Source organism: Bufo gargarizans, chromosome 7 (assembly GCF_014858855.1).
Source record: "Bufo gargarizans isolate SCDJY-AF-19 chromosome 7, ASM1485885v1, whole genome shotgun sequence".
In the NCBI taxonomy this organism is placed as follows: Eukaryota; Metazoa; Chordata; class Amphibia; order Anura; family Bufonidae; genus Bufo; species Bufo gargarizans.
In genome coordinates, this window is record NC_058086.1 from 42552773 (window position 1) to 42575525 (window position 22753).

At 39.8% G+C, this 22753-nt stretch overlaps 1 protein-coding gene across 1 annotated transcript in view; it reads right to left on the reverse strand.

The window, feature by feature from the left end:
- The window catches only part of LRRC7 (leucine rich repeat containing 7), a 121929-nt gene that overhangs the window by 43569 nt on the left and 55607 nt on the right, over positions 1–22753 (reverse strand). Inside the window, exons 7-14 of the mRNA XM_044302374.1 lie at positions 12379–12442; positions 10609–10683; positions 8581–8725; positions 7493–7565; positions 4303–4432; positions 2940–3055; positions 2035–2104; positions 1150–1249 (exon numbers count right to left, since the gene is read on the reverse strand). Coding sequence (XP_044158309.1) covers positions 1150–1249; positions 2035–2104; positions 2940–3055; positions 4303–4432; positions 7493–7565; positions 8581–8725; positions 10609–10683; positions 12379–12442 — 773 coding nt within the window. The remainder of the gene's footprint in view (positions 1–1149; positions 1250–2034; positions 2105–2939; positions 3056–4302; positions 4433–7492; positions 7566–8580; positions 8726–10608; positions 10684–12378; positions 12443–22753) is intronic.

A 22753-nucleotide genomic window follows, 5' to 3' on the forward strand; every position in this document is an offset into this window, starting at 1 on the left:
ATTGATTGAAAGATCAGACTGCATATAACTAGCTTAAAGGGATTGTCCAGTCTTAGGGCTCATTCACACGACCGTTGGTGTCCCGTGCCCGTATTGCGGACCGCATTTGCAGATCCGCAATACACGGGCACCGCTCTGTGGCCATTCCGCAAATCCGGAGATGCGGAACGGAACACTACGGAGTGCTTTCTGGGGTTCCATTCTGTGCCTCCGCACCGCAAAAAGATAGAACATGCTCTATCTTTTTGCGGAATGAACAGTGAAGGGGTCTGCAATCCCCATGCGCCTGCCCCACGAACGGTGCCCGTGCATTGCAGACCGAAATTTGCGGTCCACAGGCTCAATGCGCCTGCGCCGATGACGTCACATCTACACCCGGCGCAGGCGCACTGAGGATGGATCGGCCGAGCGAGCGTCCACCTCTCAGTGCGCCTGCGCCAACTGAAGACAGGTACGGCGCAGGCGCCAGATTTTGAATGCAGACAGGGCCAGCAGAGGACGAGCGCGTTCGCTGGCCCTGTCAATCAACATGCGGAGGGGGCGTCTTTATGAAAGGAGGATGCGGCTGCTACCAGCAAGTAGCCGCCCTACTTGCTGGTAGAGAGGTAATTTGCATATGATAAAAGTCAGTTTTTTAAATTAACGACTGAACCAAAATGATTAATAACATTATGTATTGATATATTGCAATATAGGGATTATAAGTAGCCCCAAAAAAATAATGACTTTAGTTGGATGACAGAAGCCCTTTTTTTTTTATAATTATACAATAAAACATTCTGCAACTTTCTAAAACAGTTAATATTTGAATCCCTGGGCATTTTTTAAATCTCTGTTTGCTGTAAGTGAATGAAAATATTCTTATTTAGATCCAGTGCCTGAAAATGCATAGACCCCATACTTCTCACAGTTCACTACCTAAACTGCAAACCATTGTAGCAAACTCTCAGCTGTAAGAAATATCAGATTGCAACAAGGTTATTCAGTCGGTCTCCGGAGGGAACAAGCTTCCATTCTGTGGCTGCAAGTAGAGATCTTGAAAACTGTTAAGAACTGAAAGAGTCTATTAGAAAGTTGCAGAACTTTTTATTGGACAGTGATTATGAGGAAGCTCAACTCTACAGTAGGTGATCGTGGTAAGTAGTCTACCTTCATCCCCACGTGGCTGCTGCGGGAACATGTAGTTGGTTAATACTCTCTGCTTGGTGTCAGGATGAGCTTCCGTCTGTAGAGGAATGAGAGCTTTGGACTGGAAGAAATAGAAGGATGACATGTTATCTGCCATTTACATAAAGATCCTGAGCAACAGGGGTGGAGGGAAGACACTCAGTGTAACACTGGACCCAAGAGCTTGTATCTTCTATGTGTCCTCATCTATATCCCATATGTATCTTCTATATATCCTATATGTATCCTCATCTATATCCCATGTGTATCTTCTATATATCCTATATGTATCCTCATCTATATCCCATGTGTATCTTCTATATATCCTATATGTATCCTCATCTATATCCCATATGTATCTTCTATATATCCACAACTGTATTTGTATCCAATATGTGTCCGCATCTATTTCTGTATCCCATATTTATCTTAATCTATATCTGTAACTTATATGCATCCTCACCTATATCTATATCTCATATGCATCTTTTATATATCCTCATCTATATTTGTATCCTGTATGTATCTTCTATGTATCCTCTATATTTGTATCTTCTATGTATCCTCATCTATATCCCATATATATCTTTTATATATCATCATCTATATTTGCATCCTGTATGTATCTTCTATGTATCCTCTATATTTTTATCTTCTCTGTATCCTCTATATTTGTATCTTCTATATATCCTCGTCTATATTTGTATCCTGTATGTATCTTCTATGTATCCTCATCTATATCTAATATATATCTTTTATATATCCTCATCTATATATCTTCTATGTGTCCTCTATATTTGTATCTTCTATGTATCCTCATCTATATCTTGTATATTGTGAGTGGGAAACAACAGATGAAGATTTCACCTGATTGTCTGAAAGCCACAGAGCAGCAAGTTCTTTAAGTTTCGTGAAGCTGAAGGGTAAATTCCTTAACCTGAAAATCAAAAAAACAAATCTGAAAAATCCGGTTACTGAGGAGTAACGCGCCTTACGCTTATGGCTGCAGACGGCTGGGGTCATCGATAGGGCACAATATGGCTTCTGATGGAATCACACGTCATTATCTGGAGGGTGACTGTGGGTTGGGTAGATGCCAAGTAGATGCTCCTCATAGCTTTAGTGCCACTAGGTCAGGACCAGTGTTTTGTAGATATAGATAGTGAAATGGAAAATTAAAAACAATCACAAAAAATCTTTAAAAATGTGTTTATCATAAAAACTTGGGGGGTCATTAATTAAGACTGTTGATTAAGACACCTGTCTTAATCCCCCTGCGCTGGCAGCAGATGCGCCAAAGTTTTGCAGAGGTGCAGGCCTCTACATAACGTTGGTGCTTGGTGCCGCCAGCCATGTGGCATGCTTTAAACTACGGAAGCTCCCTTGGTGGCGTCGTTTAAGATAATTTTCCACTCCATAAATTGGCGTGAAAAATGATTAATGAGACGGGCCGGCGGGCTCACCCACGCCCCGCCCCCCTTTTTCCACGACCTTGGAAAAGTGCTGTGAGCGGGGAAAAGTTGCAGATTTTGCCGCAGAACCCCTTTGCAACAAAATCTGCAACAAAAAAACGCCCAAAAGTGGGGTCATTTATTAATGTTTTTACTCCACATTCCCTTTAACAGGGCAGAAGGACTGGGGACTGAGGGGTAAATTTCTGGATTGCAGGAATGAAGCGATGGGTGTGAGCTCAGGATGAGCGCCTCTCGGCTCCTCGCGATGGCGCTTTGATTTCCCCTGTGCGCCATTTAATGACATCATTATTACCGTACCTGTTATCACTCAGGTTCAGCACTCGCAGTTTCTGCATCTGGCCAATTTCTTCAGGGAGAAACTCCAGCTTGTTCGACCGAAGAGACATCACTGTGACATTCTTGCAATTGCCAATCTAACGTTAATAGAGAATAATATACATTCAATACCGTTTTCAAGATCTCTGCTTGCTGTGCCAGTGAGTGGAAACATATATTTTTTTACATCATGACAAGAAGGACAAGCTTGATAGCGTGTTACAATGTATCCATTCAGGGGTTCAAGCTGTAGTCTAGGCTGTTTAGATCACAGATCGGGTGCAATTGTAGCAAACCCTCAACTGTGGAATGTTCTAGTTTACATCCAGAGGCTGAAAATCCTTTGTAGGCTGCCATGTGTGTCTGAAACCCTGCTCATTCATAGCGGCCGATGACCACATGATTTTGAAGGTAATACATCCAAGTTAGGCCTCATGCACACGACCATATGTATTTTGCAGTCTGCAAAAAACGGATCCGCAAAAAATAAGGATGACATCCATGTGCATTGCGTATTTTGTGGAACGGAACATCTGGCCCCTAATAGAACAGTCCTATCCTTGTCTGTAATGCGGACAATAATAGGACATGTTCTATTTTTTTGCAGGACGGAAATACGGACATACGGAAATGCAAAAACTTTGGAGTACCTTCCGCTTTTTTTGTGGACCCATTGAAATGAATGGTTCCGTATACGGTCCACAAAAAAACGGAACGGACACGGAATGAAAATACGTTTGTGTGCATGAGGCCTTAGGGTCCATTCACACGTCCGTAAGTGTTTTGCGGATCCCCAAAACACGGACACCTACCATGTGCGACCCGCAATTTGCAGACTGCACATTACAGACACTATAATAGAAATTGCGGACAAGAATAGGACATGCTCTATTTTTTTTCAGGAACGGAATTGCAGATCCCGAAAAAAAGGATGCGGATCCCGAAAATGCAGATGCAGATCCCGAAAATGCGGATTCGCATCCGTTCCAAGCAGATTGGAAGTGAATGGATACGCAAATTGCGGAACGAATGCGGACCCAAATTATGTACGTGTGAATGGACCCTTAACCTGCAAATTTAGTTTTCGTGACCCACCTCATAGCTGTCCTAGAGAACCCCTTTAAAAAATATGGGCGTCACCTGACGACTAAAAAGTCGACAATATTCCAGTGCATGACCCTAAATATTACATTTTTGCAATGATGGCTACAATTTCTTAAACAATTCTGAATATTTTTATTTATTTTTTTAATTTCAAAAATTTTCAAAAATAACATGACTATTTGCTACAAATGTATCAAATAAACCTGTTATTATAGATCCAAGAATATCATTATGCGCTCACCTCCCGGGGAAGTTCTGTCAGGAAGTTCTCATCCACGGCCATCGTGCGCAGACTGTGCAGGTATCCGATGGTGGGCGGCAAAGTCTCCAGTTCATTACAGCTGCAATCAAACTCTTCTAACAAAGATAAACTGAAAGTTTAGAAAAAGATTTAATCAGCGAATCCTAAGGCAATGAGTCCGTTCCACATACACCACCCGACGCTGCAGATTAGCCAGGGACACTTCATTGACTCTACGCTGCAGAGACTTATCTAACAAATCATGGACGTCTCAGCATTTCTGTCTCCTTGTAAAGTGTAGGGGAAGTATTAGAGGGGTGGCCCTGGAGGTTTTTACAGGTCATTTGTCAACTGGTCAGTGTCATGATGTACGTGGCAACAGATGCACTAACGTCAGCAGCAGCAGGAGAGGAGTGTGTTGCTTCTGCAGTAAACGGTTATCTTTACTTTCCTGCCACTGTCATTAGTGAGGACAGCACTCGACATAATAAGGCAAGGTAACAATGCAGACAGGAAAATAATCTCCAAGGTAATACACAGCAGCAGGACCAGAGTGTGTTTATCTTGGGAGGAAGAAGTGACTTGTCTTCTTATGTGATTATGCTAGTGAGGACAAGGATATAGGCCAGTGTCCTCAGAAGGGATCAGAAGAACTTTTAGCCAAACTGATGAAGGGAATTATGGCAGCAGCAGGAGAAGAGTGTGTTGATCTTGGATGGAAGCAGTGACCTATCTTCTCATGTGATTATGCTAGTATAGGTCAGTGTCATTAAGTATGTGGGATCAGAAGACCTCTGTCACGGATGTTCCTGCAACAGGTGGCAGGAGATCGGTGAGACTAGAAACACGTGGTTTGATCTGACATTTGGATCAAATGACGCCTGTGTTATTTCTGGTGATTGCCGCACCTTCTTTCCCCAGGTGTGGCTATTAGGGTCATTTAACCTTCTGTATTTATTGTTGCTTCTCCCACTATACTATGTGGTTTATAGCTTCAGTTTGAGTTGTGCATTGCTGGTGTGTGGATCTCGGCTGAGTTCCTGGTGCTGCCATAGCCACTTGAAGTTAAGTGTTTTCTTTCCCTTTTGTATTTTGTTTGGGTTGTTTTGTGTGCTGCATTTCCCTGTCATTTTTTATTAAGGCCTGAGGGAGACTCCTGTTCGTCCTTCCTTTTGGAGGAACAGGTTGTCTTAGTCCTGACATTAGTACCAGCGTCCTATAGGGTGAGTTAGGACATTAGGTATACCATCCTGTGTATGGACTCACCTACCTCTGGGGTCTGTTCATACTAGTAGTAAGTCAGGACTTTGATTAGTGTTTTACTAGGAGGTCTCCATCTCCTTTCCCTAGTTTGCAGGCCTTATTCCCTCACCCCTTTCCCTCCTATGTTCGGTGTGGTGTTTCCTTTCCACACCCGAACATGACAACCTTTTAACCAAACTAATGATGGCAATTATGGCAGCAGCAGGAGAAGAGTGTGTCGATCTTGGGAGGAAGCAGTGACCTGTCTTTGTATGTGACTATGCTAGTGATGACAAGAATGTCAGTATCATTAAGTAGGTGGGATCAGAAGACCATTTAGCCAAACTAATGATGGGAATTATGGCAGCAGCAGGAGTGTAGTGTGTTGATTTTGGGATGAAGAGTTGACCCTGTCTTATTTTGTGATTATGCTAGTGATGACAAGGATATAGGTCAATGTCATGAAGTATGTGGGATCCGAAGAACTTTTAGCCAGACTGATGATGGGAATTATGGCAGCAGCAGGAGAAGAGTGTGTTTATCTTGTGAGGAAGCAGTGACCTGTCTTCTCATGTGATTATATTAGTAATGATGAGGCTGTATGCAATATGTCACTGTCATGAAGTATGTAGGATCAGAAGACTTTTTAGCTAAACTGATGATGGGAATAATGACAGCAGCAAGAGAAGAGTGTGTTGATCTTGCAGTAAACAAGTATCCTTACTTTCACGCCATTGACATTAGTGAGGACCATGCCCGACATAATAAGGCAAGGTGAAAATGTAGACAGGAAAATAATCTCTAATGTAATTAACAGCTGCAGCGTCAGAGTGTGTTGATCTTGGGAGGAAGCAGTGACCTGTCTTCTCATGTGATTATATTATTGATGATGAGGCTGTATGCAATAGGTCAGCATCATGAGGTATGTGGGATCAGAAGAACTTTTAGCTAAATGTAATATAGGAATAATGACAGCAGCGGGAGAAGACTGTGTTTGTCTTTGGAGGAAGCAGTGACCAGTCTTCTCATGTGATTATATTAGTGATGATGAGGCTGTATGCAATAGGTCGGTGTCATGAAGTATATGAGATCAGAAGACCTTTCAGCCAAATGGATGATTTGGATAAAGACATGATGGGATTTAGATTAGTGACTATAGGGCTGCATAGTACAGGGGTTGAAGGAAAGTAGTGATCACATGCCTACAGAAGGGTACTGAAGGGTCCCACAAAATAACACAATTATAGTATTAAATAACTACAAAAATATTTAAGTAACAAATGAAAGAAAATCATCATATATTGTATTACCCGCAGTACTTAGCCCATACACACGAATAAGAGTGGGATAACAATAGGGAGAGATTCACTCAGTTTATTTATACAGCGGGGACATTTATTTTTGCAGTATGAATTCAGAAATGCTCAGTGCCCATATACAAAGCAACTGAAATCACACTGAAAGCTTAAAAAAGAATCCGCTGTGACTTTATAGCGAATAATAGAGCGTGTCTACAGAAGAGGAATATGTCGTTGTGTTCTGGGGATGCACAGATTCTTTGTTGCTGAAACTCAGTGTCTATTGCTTCATATTCTGGGACACAAGTCACTCCAAGCAGCAGGAAAAAGCTTTCATTCCTCTCTATCCCGGCCTCTTAATGACTTTATCTACACAATGTGCTCAAGGGCAATCAGAGCCCAACAAGATGGCGAAAATGTCTTATTTGTTCAGCTGATTGGCTTTTTCAGCAAGGTCCATCTATCTCCATGCAAGAATAATAGGCAGATGAGATAGATTGACAAATAGATAGATAAATAGAAAAATAGATATTAGATATGAGAAATAGCTTTCTAATTACTATCTATTATATAGCGATCTAAATTTCTAAAATTTTAGGACCACAGAAAAGAAATAAGAGCAGCTCAGAGTATTGTCTTCTCATACTCACTTTCCAATTGTATTTGGTAGTGCTACAAGTTGATTGTCATCTATTTTCAGAGTTGTGAGTTTTTTCAGCAGACCTGTTGAAGTGAAGAAACATATTTCAGGAAAACTGAGTGAGGTTTGTCAGTAAATGGTGAACACTACATTTTTTAATATGACTGAATGCCCTTAGGAGCGGGTGATGCCCGCAGTGAATCTACACAAGTTACACTCTCCTAAGTTCAGACCTGTGCAGCCTAAACCTCATTTCCCACAATGGAGTGCAGGATCTTGTTTATAGGGGGTTGCCTGGTTTCAAAAACCCAAATACTCTATTACAAGGATATTCAACGTGCAGCCCTCCAGCTGTAGTAAAACTACAACTCCCACCATGCCCTGCTGTAGGCTGTCCGGGCATGCTGGGAGTTGTAGTTTTGCAACAGCTGGAGGGCCACAGGTTGGGCATCCCTGCTCTATTAGATGGCGGTCGCCTTTTTCTGGAGGACTGATACATCCGCACATTCAATTTACAGTTCATTGATTTCAAATGGGAACTCTGTAATACTTTACTTCTCCTGAGGTGGTGCTGCAGAGGAATTGAACACTTGCTGTTGGATTCCTCCAAAGATCACAGTTGATCGTTGTGATCAACTTCTCATCAGGAGACCCTTCTAACAGAAAGGGATTGTTTTTGCTAATGCAGCAAATTCCAAGTAGTATGTTTGACGCAGCTCTGGATGTGACTAAAGGAGGCACTGTGTAGGTGAAGATCAGAACAAGGGAGGGTTAGCAAGGCATCAGCACATGTATTTTAATTGAGATTTTACATGCCATAATTTCACATTTTTCTCTTTGCCTTCTTGTGCTGTTTTTGAGCCATGAGATGTTCTCTTCTCCATTCACAGCCAAAGACAAAAAAACAACAACTACTGCTTCCTCCTGTAAGAGGTTTATCTACACCCTACATATGTGACCTAACAACTGAGTTATAAGTGGTCCTGATTGGTCACACGCACTAGATAGAGGTCAGGCCATCATTTGTTCGGCAGACGGTTTTCCTCATACATGCATGCTCGGCAAAATCAAGAAATCATTGAAAAATTTTGTTCTTACCTAGTGAGTCAGGCAAGTGCTGTAATACATTGGAGGAAAGGAGAAGATCTTCCAAGGACTCGCACCCGGATACTTCCATATCTATGCTCTCGATCCGATTCTTGGACATGTCCAGGTAGATGAGCTGCTTCAGTTTTCCTATAGACTTGTTACACACATAGGATTTCTTTAGCCGGCCATAGGCCTGGTCGGTAGACTTTCACATCGTGCACATTGCATAAAATACCTCCCAGCGTTTGAATCCAAAATTGATGCACATTTTAAGACCCGCACCTGTTCTGTGCTTTTAACATAAATTTGCATAAGCCACACCTCTTAGATGGTCTATTTGCATGAACAAAAAACACCAGACTCTTGGGAGGTAAGTAGTTATGGCAACGGCGAAGCTGGGCGAACACTATTAGGCCGCCGCACACAATTGTTTTGCAGCATTTTCTGTTACATTTGATACATTTTGTCACATTTGTAGCCAATATACATTTTAGTAAATCTGGGCTGTGAGGTTACGCTGATCCAGCTAAAAACAGGCTACTTTTGTCATCCTATTTAGATTAGGGCTCATGCACATGACCGCATGTATTTTGCGGTCCACAAAACACGGATCCGCAAGAAAAATGTACGCTATCCATGTGACATCTGTATTATATCAGTTTTTTTGTGGATCCATTACAACAATGCCTGTCCTTGTCCTCAAAACGGACAAGAATAGGACATGTTCTATTTTTTCTGCCTAACGGACATGCGGACATACGGAACTGAGCAATTTCCGTTTTTTTTGTGGACCCATTGAAGTTAACGGACCTGAAAAAAACTGAAAAGAAACGGATAGGCAGACAGAGAGAGGCCTCCTGCACACGACCGTATGGCTTTTTTATAGTGTTTTGCAGTCCGTTTTTCACAGATCCGTTGTTCCGTTTTTTGTTTCCGTTTCTGTTCCGTTTTTCCGTTCCGTTTTTCCGTATGGCATATACAGTATACAGTAATTACATAGATAAAATTGGGCTGGGCATAACATTTTCAATAGATGGTTCCGCAAAAAACGGAACGGAAACGGAAGACATACGGATGCATTTCCGTATGTGTTCTGTCTTTTTGCTGACCCATTGACTTAAATGGAGCCACGGAATGTGATTTGCGGGCAATAATAGGAGATGTTCTATCTTTAAACGGAACGGAAATACGGAAACGGAATGCATATGGAGTACATTCCGTTTTTTTTGCGCAACCATTGAAATGAATGGTTCCGTATACGGACCGTATACGGAACGCAAAAAAACGGCCAGTAAACTGGGGGAAAAAACGGTCGTGTGCAGGAGGCCAGATATGTATGACAGATAGATGTGAGATGGATGGATACAAAAATTTGATATATAGATAGATAATAGATGATTAGATAGATAGATAGATAGATATAATATAGGTAGGAGATAGATAGATAGATAGATAGATAGATAGATAGATATGAGATAGATAGATAGATAGAGAGAGAGATAGATAGATATGAGATAGATGAGATAGATAGATAGATAGATATAATATAGGTAGGAGATAGATAGATAGATAGATAGATAGATAGATAGATAGATATAATATAGGTAGGAGATAGATAGATAGATAGATAGATAGATATAATATAGGTAGGAGATAGATAGATAGATAGATAGATAGATAGATAGAGAGATAGATAGATAGATATAATATAGGTAGGAGATAGATAGATAGATATAATATAGGTAGGAGATAGATAGATAAAATGCATACATGAAAACATAACAGAGCATGAATTAAGTATCTTTCCTATATTATTTGTATGATACAGATTTGAGTTCACGACATTCTATGGACTCTCTGTCAGTAATAAGACAGAACCTGCAGAGCGATGCAGCTGTGGAAATTAGGTGATAAAGGTAAATCTGTGCCTATTGAAGAGCTGGCAGAGGAAGCAAGGATTTTACACACGTACCACATCCAGACCCAAAATCTAAGACACTGCACCCCTAACTGAATGTCACAGTGTAAAGTGATTACCCCAGGCATCGTCTGCAGTGCATTGTTATCTATCCACAGTTCCTTCAAATTCTGTATTTGCTCCAGGCCCTCGGGCTGCAAGAGATGAGAAATCTTGGTTATTATGTTTTAAACAACAGACGCTCATAAAGACTTCAAGTATACACATACCCCATAAACCACAAATCTATATGCAGCAGTGTGGAAAGAGTAATAGAATGGAGCAGAGCTGAGTTACAAGGACGCCTTTATCATCACTTTGATGCGCTGCTATTATACAACATGTTTGGTTTCAGCTCGTGCTATAATTCTAGGAACTGGAATCTTTATAGGTATGCATGCATTATTAAATAGGAGGCAGTATTATAGCAGTTATATTCTTGTACATAGGGGCAGTATTATAGTAGTTATATTCTTGTACATAGGAGCAGTATTATAGCAGTTATATTCTTGTACATAGGAGCAGTATTATAGTAGTTATATTCTTGTACATAGGAGCAGTATTATAGTAGTTATATTCTTGTACATAGGAGCAGTATTATAGTAGTTATATTCTTGTACATAGGAGCAGTATTATAGTAGCTATATTCTTGTACATAGGAGGCAGTATTATAGTAGTTATATTCCTGTACATAGGAGCAGTATTATAGTAGTTATATTCTTGTACATAGGAGCAGTATTATAGTAGTTATATTCTTGTACATAGGAGGCAGTATTATAGTAGTTATATTCTTGTATATAGGAGCAGTATTATAGTAGTTATATTCTTGTACATAGGAGCAGTATTATAGTAGTTATATTCTTGCACATAGGAGCAGTATTATAGTAATTGTATTCTTGTACATAGGAGGCAGTATTATAGTAGTTATATTCTTGTACATAGGAGGCAGTATTATAGTAGTTATATTCCTGTACATAGGAGCAGTATTATAGTAGTTATATTCTTGTACATAGGAGCAGTATTATAGTAGTTATATACTTGTATATATGAGGCAGTATTATAGTAGTTATATTCCTGTACATAGGAGCAGTATTATAGTAGTTATATTCTTGTACATAGGAGCAGTATTATAGTAGTTATATACTTGTATATATGAGGCAGTATTATAGTAGTTATATTCCTGTACATAGGAGCAGTATTATAGTAGTTATATTCTTGTACATAGGAGCAGTATTATAGTAGTTATATTCTTGTACATAGGGGGCAGTATTATAGTAGTTATATTCTTGTATATAGGAGCAGTATTATAGTAGTTATATTCTTGTACATAGGAGCAGTATTATAGTAGTTATATTCTTGTACATAGGAGCAGTATTATAGCAGTTATATTCTTGTACATAGGAGCAGTATTATAGTAGTTATATTCTTGTACATAGGAGCAGTATTATAGTAGTTATATTCCTGTACATAGGGAGCAGTATTATAGTAGTTATATTCTTGTACATAGGAGGTAGCATAGTATTAGTTATGTCCTTGCATATAGGGGGAAGGATTATACTCAATATGTACTTGTACATAGCAGCAGTATTATAACAGATATAGAGTCCTCTCTAATAAACATTATACAATAGTTTCTCACTGAAGCGCTGGTCTTTTCCTCAGTATCAGACAATATGGGAGCTGATTACCAGCACTTTCTCCATCCTCTTGCACAGAACTAAACATCCATGCTTGGGCTATCTTATATATACTGCATTTTCTCACAGAAGAATGCCCCGTCTGCCATCTCAGGGCACATTACAATAGTTCCAGTAATATTTCTAGAACAAGAAAAACACTTGTCTTCTTACCAGCTCACTGAACTCATTATTGCCCAGGTCAAGTCTCTCCAGTTGGGTCAGCTTGCTCATTGACCTGAAATATAAGAGAGAAGTCGGATCAGATACATTCTGCAGAATTATAAGAATGGGTTAAAGTGTTGGTTGTGTATATGGACTATCAAGATTACAGGTCTATCTATCTATCTTTTGTATCCATCAATCTCATACAGTATCTATCTGTCATACATACCTGTCTGTCTGCCTATTCGTTTCTGTACTTTTTTCTATCTATCTACATGAATCTTGAGGTTTCTTGAAAAAAAAAAAAATCATCCATGTTTTTAGCAGAGGACTCCTTTCCCCATACAGGCCTGGTATATGACGACACCTCTAGTCCTGCGTTATATTATTCCTGCACACTGATGAATCTTTCACTATTTGAGTTGAGGACTAGTTAATAAATCATACGACGCTCGGGTTGTAGTTTGGCCCCTACATGCCCATGCTATAGAAAAGAGAACATGAAACAGATGAAACTGATCCATGATCAAAGGCAGAGAGGTGTTGAAGTCTTCACAGAAGCTGCGGCACTGCCTCTGTGCGGTACTACCTGCCAGCGGATGAGTATGAAAGGTCAGAATCTGCTTTTAACAAAGTGAGCTGAGGAGACAGAGGCGCGAGGCCGGATTCTGCAGGACTCCGGATTACAAGAAGCTTCTAATTATAAACTTTCTGAAGTTTCCAGACTTCAGGACATGGAGGTTTTGTGATAGATTTTTATGGTTTAACAACATTTAAAAAAATTAGTCTAAAGACACAGAATGTTCCAAAATCTGCGGAAAAGTATGTGCCACAAAAGAGCAAAATTTGGGGGGTAATATATCTCCTTATGGAGAACGAGAGGATGAAAATTAGTAGCTGACCACAGAAAGTACTACAGTAGGTATTTTCTTTTAGTGGCATTATTATAGTATTTGTACATATAGAGCAGTATTATAGCATTTGTACATATGGGGCAGTATTATAGCATTTGTACATATGGGCAGTAGTATAGTATTTGTACATATGGGGCAGTAGTATAGTATTTGTACATATAGGGCAGTATTATAGTATTTGTACATATGGATAGTAGTATAGTATTTGTAGATATGGGGCAGTATTATAGCATTTGTAGATATAGGGCAGTATTATAGTAGTTGTACATATGGGGCAGTTTTATAGCATTTGTACATATGGGTAGTAGTATAGTATTGTACATATAGGGCAGTATTATAGTATTTGTACATATTGGGCAGTATTATAGTATTTGTACATATAGAGCAGTATTATAGGATTTGTACATATGGGGCAGTATTATAGCATTTGTACATATTGGGCAGTATTATAGCATTTGTACATATGGGCAGTAGTATAGTATTTGTACATATGGGGCAGTAGTATAGTATTTGCACATATGGGGCAGTATTATAGTATTTGTACATATGGATAGTAGAATAGTATTTGTAGATATGGGGCAGTATTATAGCATTTGTAGATATAGGGCAGTATTATAGTATTTGTACATATGGGGCAGTTTTATAGCATTTGTACATATAGGGCAGTTTTATAGCATTTGTACATATGGGTAGTAGTATAGTATTTGTACATATTGGGCAGTATTATAGTATTTGTACATATGGGAAGTATTATAGCCTTTGTACATATAGGGCAGTATTATTGCATTGGTATATATGAGTAGTATTAATGTAGGTATTTTCTTATTTAGTAAATATATTCTATAGAATATATTTATAAACGTGAAGCCAAAAGGGACAAACTTTTGCTTATGCCCCGTTTTGCGCAAAAATGTGTGACTTTTTGCCTTATGTCACGATTGCGTTTTTTTTTTTTTTAAGTTGTCAGGGTCTGTGCAGGAGGGAAGGGGGGTTAGGTGGCCTGACACATTTATTATCATGGCTTAAACTGAACCTGAAATCTTCTCCTGCTCCAAGCTGGATTTCAGGTCTGACGCATGGACGGCCAGAGATGTGTAACAATGACTAGTACACCTAGAGGCTCCGCTCTCTCTGCAGCTGCTGCGCCCTCTGCACTTTGATTGACAGGACCAGACAGTGTAAACGTCATCACATCTGCCGGCTCCTGTCAATCAAACTTTGTAGAGGGTGCAACAGTTGCAGAGAGAGCAGAGCCTCTAGGTGTAACGGCAACGCCCCCGTTGCTCCTAGAGGCTCATTTGTATATATTAAAACTTTCATTTTTCTCAGCAATTTTTGGCTTGCCCCGGGTGCTGGCAACCCACGCTACGCCACTGGTAATTGTAGCAATCTGAGGCATGGACAGTCAGAGGTGCCAAACAATGACGTGTGCCCCTTAACAATTCTACTAACCTGACGCCAGCTTACACAGATTAAGGGGGTAATTTATCAAGAGGATAATATTTGAAGTCCGTTTTTGCTTGAATTCACATTGGGATAGTTTACGCCAAGTTTATCAAATGTTGCAATGTTTAATAAATTTGGCGCAGCTTTGCTTACACCCTCTAGCCCTACTCGAGAGACTTTGCAACTATTTTTGCAACTTTTCACAAAAGTGCCAGTGATAAATCTGGACTCATTAACATCCCAAACCATGCCTGCTTTCCCCCCCATTTTTCAAAAACAGCGGGGGTGCTGAAAATTTTGGAGCAAAATGGCGCTTGCACCAAAATGTGTGACTCTACTACTGCGGACAACAGGCGTACAGTTCTAATATATTTCCCCCTAAGACCGGCATACACAATGCTGATCTTACTAAAGCCCCACCTTTCACTTTCCCCTGTCGGACACTTTTAACGGATCTGTCAGTATTCTGAGTCAGTTTGCGCTAGAATTGTGGCACGTTGTCTATTAGTATCTGGTTTTAAAAAAAATCCAAGAGAAACATTCATTTCATGATTCGTGTGTGTAGGAAAATGTCATTCTCAGTCTTCAGCAAATAATTCGACTTTGCGGTAAAAGCTGTTGCCATGGAAACTTTCCACTCAGAATCTTAAATCTTTAGATCTGTCACGTCGACAAAAGCAATCCAAATATCACGGCCGGGAGTCTCGTCACCTGTGTTCCTGAGATGGAAACGTTCCACGCTGTGCATTGTCTATATACTGCTCTAGATTTGTCAGAGTGGGAGGGGTTAAACTACACCCCCTTTCTTAAAGAGGACCGGTCTCCTCGCCTGACGTTCCCCTTGAAATAAAAATGATGGACCATCTTTTCTTATGACTCTAGGTTGTGCCATCCCTCTATTATTCATACTAGAAATTTATGAAGAAAGGTCCAGCTGGGCGTTACCGGTTGAGGGTGTGTCCCTGCACCTTCTGAGACCGTCCAATCAGTGCTGTCAGTGTCAGGCTATTCAGAACACGCCCCTAACTGGTAACACCCAGCTGGACTTTTATTTGTACATTTCTAGTAGGAATAATAGAGGAAAGGCACAACATACAGTTATAATAACAGAATTCTCCCGAATTGTTAGATATGTCAGGAGAGGTTACAGATCCAATTTAAATCCTAAAACCACTACTAGCTATAGTTTTCCATGAACATAGCTACAGGCGGTTCTGAGGTAGCAGTGGCACCCGGGCCCCAAGGATTGACGGGTCCCAGTGATTCCACTGTCAAATGAGACACCTGAATTAAAAATATTGAGGGCCCCTAAGTTTACAGATTTTGCATTGGTGCCCCAGAAGCTTCCATGCATGTTTCTATTCCTACTAATGACTTACTTAAAGGGGTCGTCTGAGTCTGATGTTAATGGCCCATCCTCAGAATGGGTCATCAATATCAGATCAGTGGGGGTCCGACTCCCGGCGTCGCTGCTGAACAGCTGTTTGAAGAAGCCACGGCACTCCAGTGGGCGCCGTGGTATATTCCTAGGCCAGGGACATCACGTTTTTCGGTCACATGGCCTAGACGCGGCTCAGTCTCGATCAAGTCAATAGTTCATTCAAGTGCATGGGGCTAGTCTGCAATACCAAGCACAACCACTATCCAATGGATGGCGCTGTTCTTAGTAAGCTCACAGCAGCCTCCTGAACCAGGCACATCAATATCAGAGTCTCAGAAAACCCCTTTAATGGCTCTCCCCTCTAGATTATGCAGGAAGACCTCAAGTGAGGACCCCCCCCCCCATTATAATATCTAGATCTTACAACAACTTTATAAAGTGGAGTTCTTACTCCTAGCAACCAATCAGGTTACAGTTTTAATTTTCCTCAAATGAGACCTAATACCTGATTGGTTGCTACATAAAACATCTCCAGTTTTTCAGTTTCCCAGTTTTAATAAATCACCCGAATGTATCAAAATGAATAAACAAATAAAGCTTCCTATTGCCCATGGCCAATCAGAACCCAGCGCTCAGGACTTCTGGACTCTGATTGGCTGCTATGAGGATTCTAAGGGTACTTTCACAGCAGCGTTATTCTTTTACGGCATAGAGTTCCGTCCTAGGGGCTCAATACCGGAAAAGAACTGATCAGTTTTATCCCCATGCATTCTGAATGGAGAGTAATCCGTCCAGGATGCATCAGGATGTCTTCAGTTCATTCTTTTTGCCTTTTCAGGACGGAGATAATACCGGACCATGCTGCGGTTTTATCTCCGTCCAAAATACCGGAACACTTGCCAGAATGCATTAATGCCGGATCTGGCCCCGAGAACGATCCGGCATTGCTGTCTGAGCATGCTCAGACCGCTAAAAATTTTAAACTAAAATAAATGTCGGATCCGTTTTTCCGGAGAGACGGATCCGGCATTTCAATGCATTTGTCATACGGATCAGGATCCTGATCCATCTGACAAATGCCATCAGTTTGCGTGCGTTTTTACGGATCCGGCAGGCAATTCCGGCGACAGAACTGCCTGCCGGAATCCTCTGCTGCAAGTGTGAAAGTACCTTAATCTGTGAACCTCAGTGATCTATGTGAGTCTTTCCCGCGAAAATTTTATTTTGCACTTTTTCTTATAATGTTGCTAATGTTTCAATTCCTTGCTGTAAAATACTCCTGTTAACCAGCTAAAAATCAACATTGAGAAATGCAGAGATCTGATAGAACATTTACATGATGAGGGAACTTGATGAGGCCGTAAAAGAAAGTGAAAAAGCTGAGTTTACAAGGGTCGATATCGAAAGGCGAGACAATAAAGATAAATAAAGGCGTTTTAGTGCTGAGGTAAAATACTGACAAAGCTCCTTGGATCGTTCACCAATTAGGGTTTTATGAATGTTATAAAAATGTAAAAGATCTTGTAAGAGTCAAACGCTTTATTATATTTCAAAAACTTGGCTCCTCAGGTTCAGAAGATATACATCAGCAGAAACTGCATTATCTGTCATTCAGACCAAGACTGCTGAGGTTTCCAAGGGAGAAGTCTATGCATGAATGACTACACTGTGACTGAAGGTCTCAGATGACTGGAGTACGCAGGATCACAGAAACAGAGACTTTAGGCTTTTATTGGTGCGTGGTATAACTATAATACTGTCTCCTATGTACAAAAATATAACTACTATAATACTGCCTCTTATGTACAAGAATATAACTACTATAATACTGCCTCCTATGTACAAGAATATAACTACTATAATACTGCCTCCTATGTACAAGAATATAACTGCTATAATACTGCGCCTATGTACAAGAATATAACTACTATAATACTGCTCCTATGTACAGGAATATAACTACTATAATACTGCCTCCTATGTACAAGAATATAACTACTATAATACTGCCTCCTATGTACAAAAATATAACTACTATAATACTGCTCCTATGTACAAGAATATAACTACTATAATACTGCCTCCTATGTACAAGAATATAACTACTATAATACTGCCTCCTATGTACAAAAATATGACTACTATAATACAGCTCCTATGTACAAGAATATAACTGCTATAATACTGCCTCCTATGTACAAGAATATAACTACTATAATACTGCCTCCTATGTACAAGAATATAACTAGTATAATACTGCCCCTATGTACAAGAATATAACTAGTATAATACTGCCCCTATATACAAGAATATAACTATTATAATACTGCTCCTATGTACAAGAATATAACTACTATAATACTGCTCCTATGTACAAGAATATAACTACTATAATACTGCTCCTATGTACAAGAATATAACTACTCTAATACTGCTCCTACAGTTGCAAGAAAAAGTATGTGAACCCTTTGGAATGATATGGATTTCTGCACAAATTGGTCATAAAATGTGCTCTGATCTTCATCTAAGTCACAACAATAGACAATCACAGTCTGCTTAAACTAATAACACACAAAGAAATAAATGTTACCATGTCTTGTTTGAACACACCATGTAAACATTCACAGTGCAGGTGGAAAAAGTATGTGAACCCCTAGACTGATGACATCTCCAAGAGCTAATTGGAGTGAGGTGTCAGCCAACGGGAGTCCAATCAATGAGATGAGATTGGAGGTGTTGGTTACAGCTGCCCTGCCCTATAAAAAAACACACACCAGTTCTGGGTTTGCTTTCCACAAGAAGCATTGCCTGATGTGAATGATGCCTCGCACAAAAGAGCTCTCAGAAGACCTACGATTAAGAATTGTTGACTTGCATAAAGCTGGAAAGGGTTATAAAAGAATCTCCAAAAGCCTTGCTGTTCATCAGTCCACGGTAAGACAAATTATCTATAAATGGAGAAAGTTCAGCACTGCTGCTACTCTCCCTAGGAGTGGCCGTCCTGTAAAGATGACTGCAAGAGCACAGCGCAGACTGCTCAATGTGGTGAAGAAGAATCCTAGGGTGTCAGCTAAAGACTTACAAAAAGTCTCTGGCATATGCTAGCATCCCTGTTAGCGAATCTACGATATGTAAAACACTAAACAAGAATGGATTTCATGGGAGGATACCACAGAGGAAGCCACTGCTGTCCAAAAAAACATTGCTGCACGTTTACAGTTTGCACAAGAGCACCTGGATGTTCCACAGCAGTACTGGCAAAATATTCTGTGGACAGATGAAACCAAAGTGGACTTGTTTGGAAGAAACACACAACACTATGTGTGGAGAAAAAGAGGCACAGCACCAACATCAAAACCTCATCCCAACTGTGAGGTATGGTGGTGGGGGCACCATGGTTTGGGGCTGCTTTGCTGCGTCAGGACCTGGACGGATTGCTATCATCGAAGGAAAAATGAGTTCCCAAGTTTATCAAGACATTTTGAAGGAGAACTTAAGGCCACCTGTCCACCAGCTGAAGCTCAACAGAAGATGGGTGTTGCAACAGGACAACGACCCAAAACATAGAACAACAGAATGTCTTAAACAGAAGATAATCCGCCTTCTAGAGTGGCCCAGTCAGAGTCCTGACCTCAACCCGATTGAGATGCTGTGGCAGGACCTCAAGAAAGCGATTCACACCAGACATCCCAAGAATATTGCTGAATTGAAACAGTTCTGTAAAGAGGAATGGTCAAGAATTACTCCTGACTGTTGTGCACGTCTGATCTGCAACTACAGGAAACGTTTGGTTGAAGTTATTGCTGCCAAAGGAGGTTCAACCAGTTATTAAATCCAAGGGTTCACATACTTTTTCCACCTGCACTGTGAATGTTTACATGGTGTGTTCAATAAAAACACGGGAACATTTAATTCTTTGTGTGTTATTAGTTTAAGCAGACTGTGATTGTCTATTGTTGTGACTTAGATGAAGATCAGATCACATTGTATGACCAATTTGTGCAGAAATCCATATCATTCCAAAGGGTTCACATACTTTTTCTTGCAACTGTATGTACAAGAATATAACTACTATAATAATGTCTCCTATGTACAAAATAATGACTACTATAATACTGCCTCCTATGTACAAGAATATAAATACTATAATACTGCACCTATGTACAAGATTATAACAACTATAATACTGCCTCCTATGTACAAGAATATAACTACTATAATACTGCTCCCTATGTACAAGAATATAACTACTATAATACTGCCTCCTATGTACAAGAATATAACTACTATAATAATGCCTCCTATGTACAAGAATATAACTACTATAATACTGCTCCTATGTACAAGAATATAACTACTATAATACTGCCTCCTATGTACAAGAATATAACTACTATAATACTGCTCTTATGTACTAGAATATAACTACTATAATACTGTCTCCTATGTACAAAAATATAACTACTATAATAATGCCTCCTATGTACAAGAATATAACTACTATAATACTGCTCCTATGTACAAGAATATAACTACTATAATACTGCCTCCTATGTACAAGAATATAACTACTATAATACTGCCTCCTATGTACAAGAATATAACTACTATAATAATGCCTCCTATGTACAAGAATATAACTACTATAATACTGCCTCCTATGTACAAGAATATAACTACTATAATAATGCCTCCTATGTACAAGAATATAACTGCTATAATACTGCTCCTATGTACAAGAATATAACTACTATAATACTGCTCCTATGTACAAGAATATAACTACTATAATACTGCTCCTATGTACAAGAATATAACTACTATAATACTGCCTCCTATGTACAAGAATATAACTACTATAATACTGCTCCTATGTACTAGAATATAGCTACTATAATACTGCCTCCTATTTATGAGAATATAACTACTATAATACTGCTTGTATGTACAAGAAAAGGGATAAACGAACATTGGCCGGGGCGATGCGTGAACGCGATTAAATGCTCGCGAACCGCAAGTTCGCGGCGGGCCCCATTTACTTTAATGGCAGGCGAACCTGAAAAACCTTCAAGTCATATTGGCAGCCACCAAATACTTACAAGAAGTGTACAAATCGTCCCACAACATGGACAGTGACATACCAGAGGGGGATCAATGGCAAAAATTCCCACAAAAAATATGTATTTTGATCAGGGGCCATTTTTATGCGTCTTAGGTTACATGCACACAACCGTATGTGTTTTGCGGTCCGCAAATTGCAGATCCACAAAAAAAACAACAACAATGACATCCATATGCCATACGTTTTTTTTTTTGTGGATCCATTGTAACAATGCCTAAAACGGACAAGAATAGGACATGTTTATTTATTTTTTGCGGGGCTACGGAACAGACATAGTGATGCGGACAGATTAAAAATGAATGGGTCTGCATCCTATCCGCAAAAAAAAAAAAACGGAACGGACATGGAAACCAACAACGTTCGTGTGCATGTAGCCTTAAAGGAAAACTCTCAAAAATGTGCCATGCTGGAGCCTAGAAATGTTTTATTCTATGCCACGGGAGTACAGGCCCCAAACATTAGGCATTCACAGGACAGAAAACATCAACTGATTATGTGGCTGGAGGTATATTAGACTGTCATTGGATATCAATTTTACTTCAGGCCAGTGGAGTACAGGCCCCAAAAATTATTCATTCAATGTACAGAAAATAACAAGTGATTATGTGGCTGGAGGTACATTGGACGGTCATTGGATATCAATTTTACTGCAGGCCAGTACAAATACATGTCAAACACATATGTTTAAAAAAACTAAAAATATAAAATTTGATTAAAAATATGGCTAACGAAATCCCTCCTCTTGAATAAACCCCAAATGATAATAGGTTGCATTCGATAACACGTGGTCATCACAGGTGTTGAATTCTTCCGAGGCCCCAACAATTAGGCATTCACCGTACAGAAAAGATCAAGTGATTATGTGGATTATGTGGCTGGAGGTATATTAGACGGTCAATGGATATCATTTTTATTGCAGGCCAGTGGACTACAGGCCCCAAAAATTATTCATTCACCGTACAGAATAGAACAATTGATAAAGGTACATTAGACGTTCACTGTATAACAATTTTACTGTTGGCCAGTAAGATTACAGGCCCCCAAAATTATGCATTCACCGTACATAAAAGATCAAGTGATTATGTGGCCGGAGGTACATTAGATGGTAAATGGATATCAATTTTACAGTAGGCCACTGGACTACAGGCCCCAAAAATTATTCAGTCACTGTACAGAAAAGAACAATTGATAATGTGGCTGGAGGTACATTAGGCGATCACTGTATAACAATTTTACTGTTGGCCAGTTAGATTACGGTGAATTATGTATTCACCGTACATAAAAGATGAAGTGATTATGTGGCCAGAGGTATGTTAGACGGTCAATGGATATCAATTTTACAGCAGGCCAGTGGACTACAGGCCCCAAAAATTATTCATTCACCGTACATTAAAAAAAATTGATAATTTGGTTGGAGGTACATTAGGCGTTCACCGTATAACAATTTTACTGTTGGCCAGTTAAATTACAGGCCCCTAAAATTATGCATTCACCGTACATAAAAGATTAAGTGATTATGTG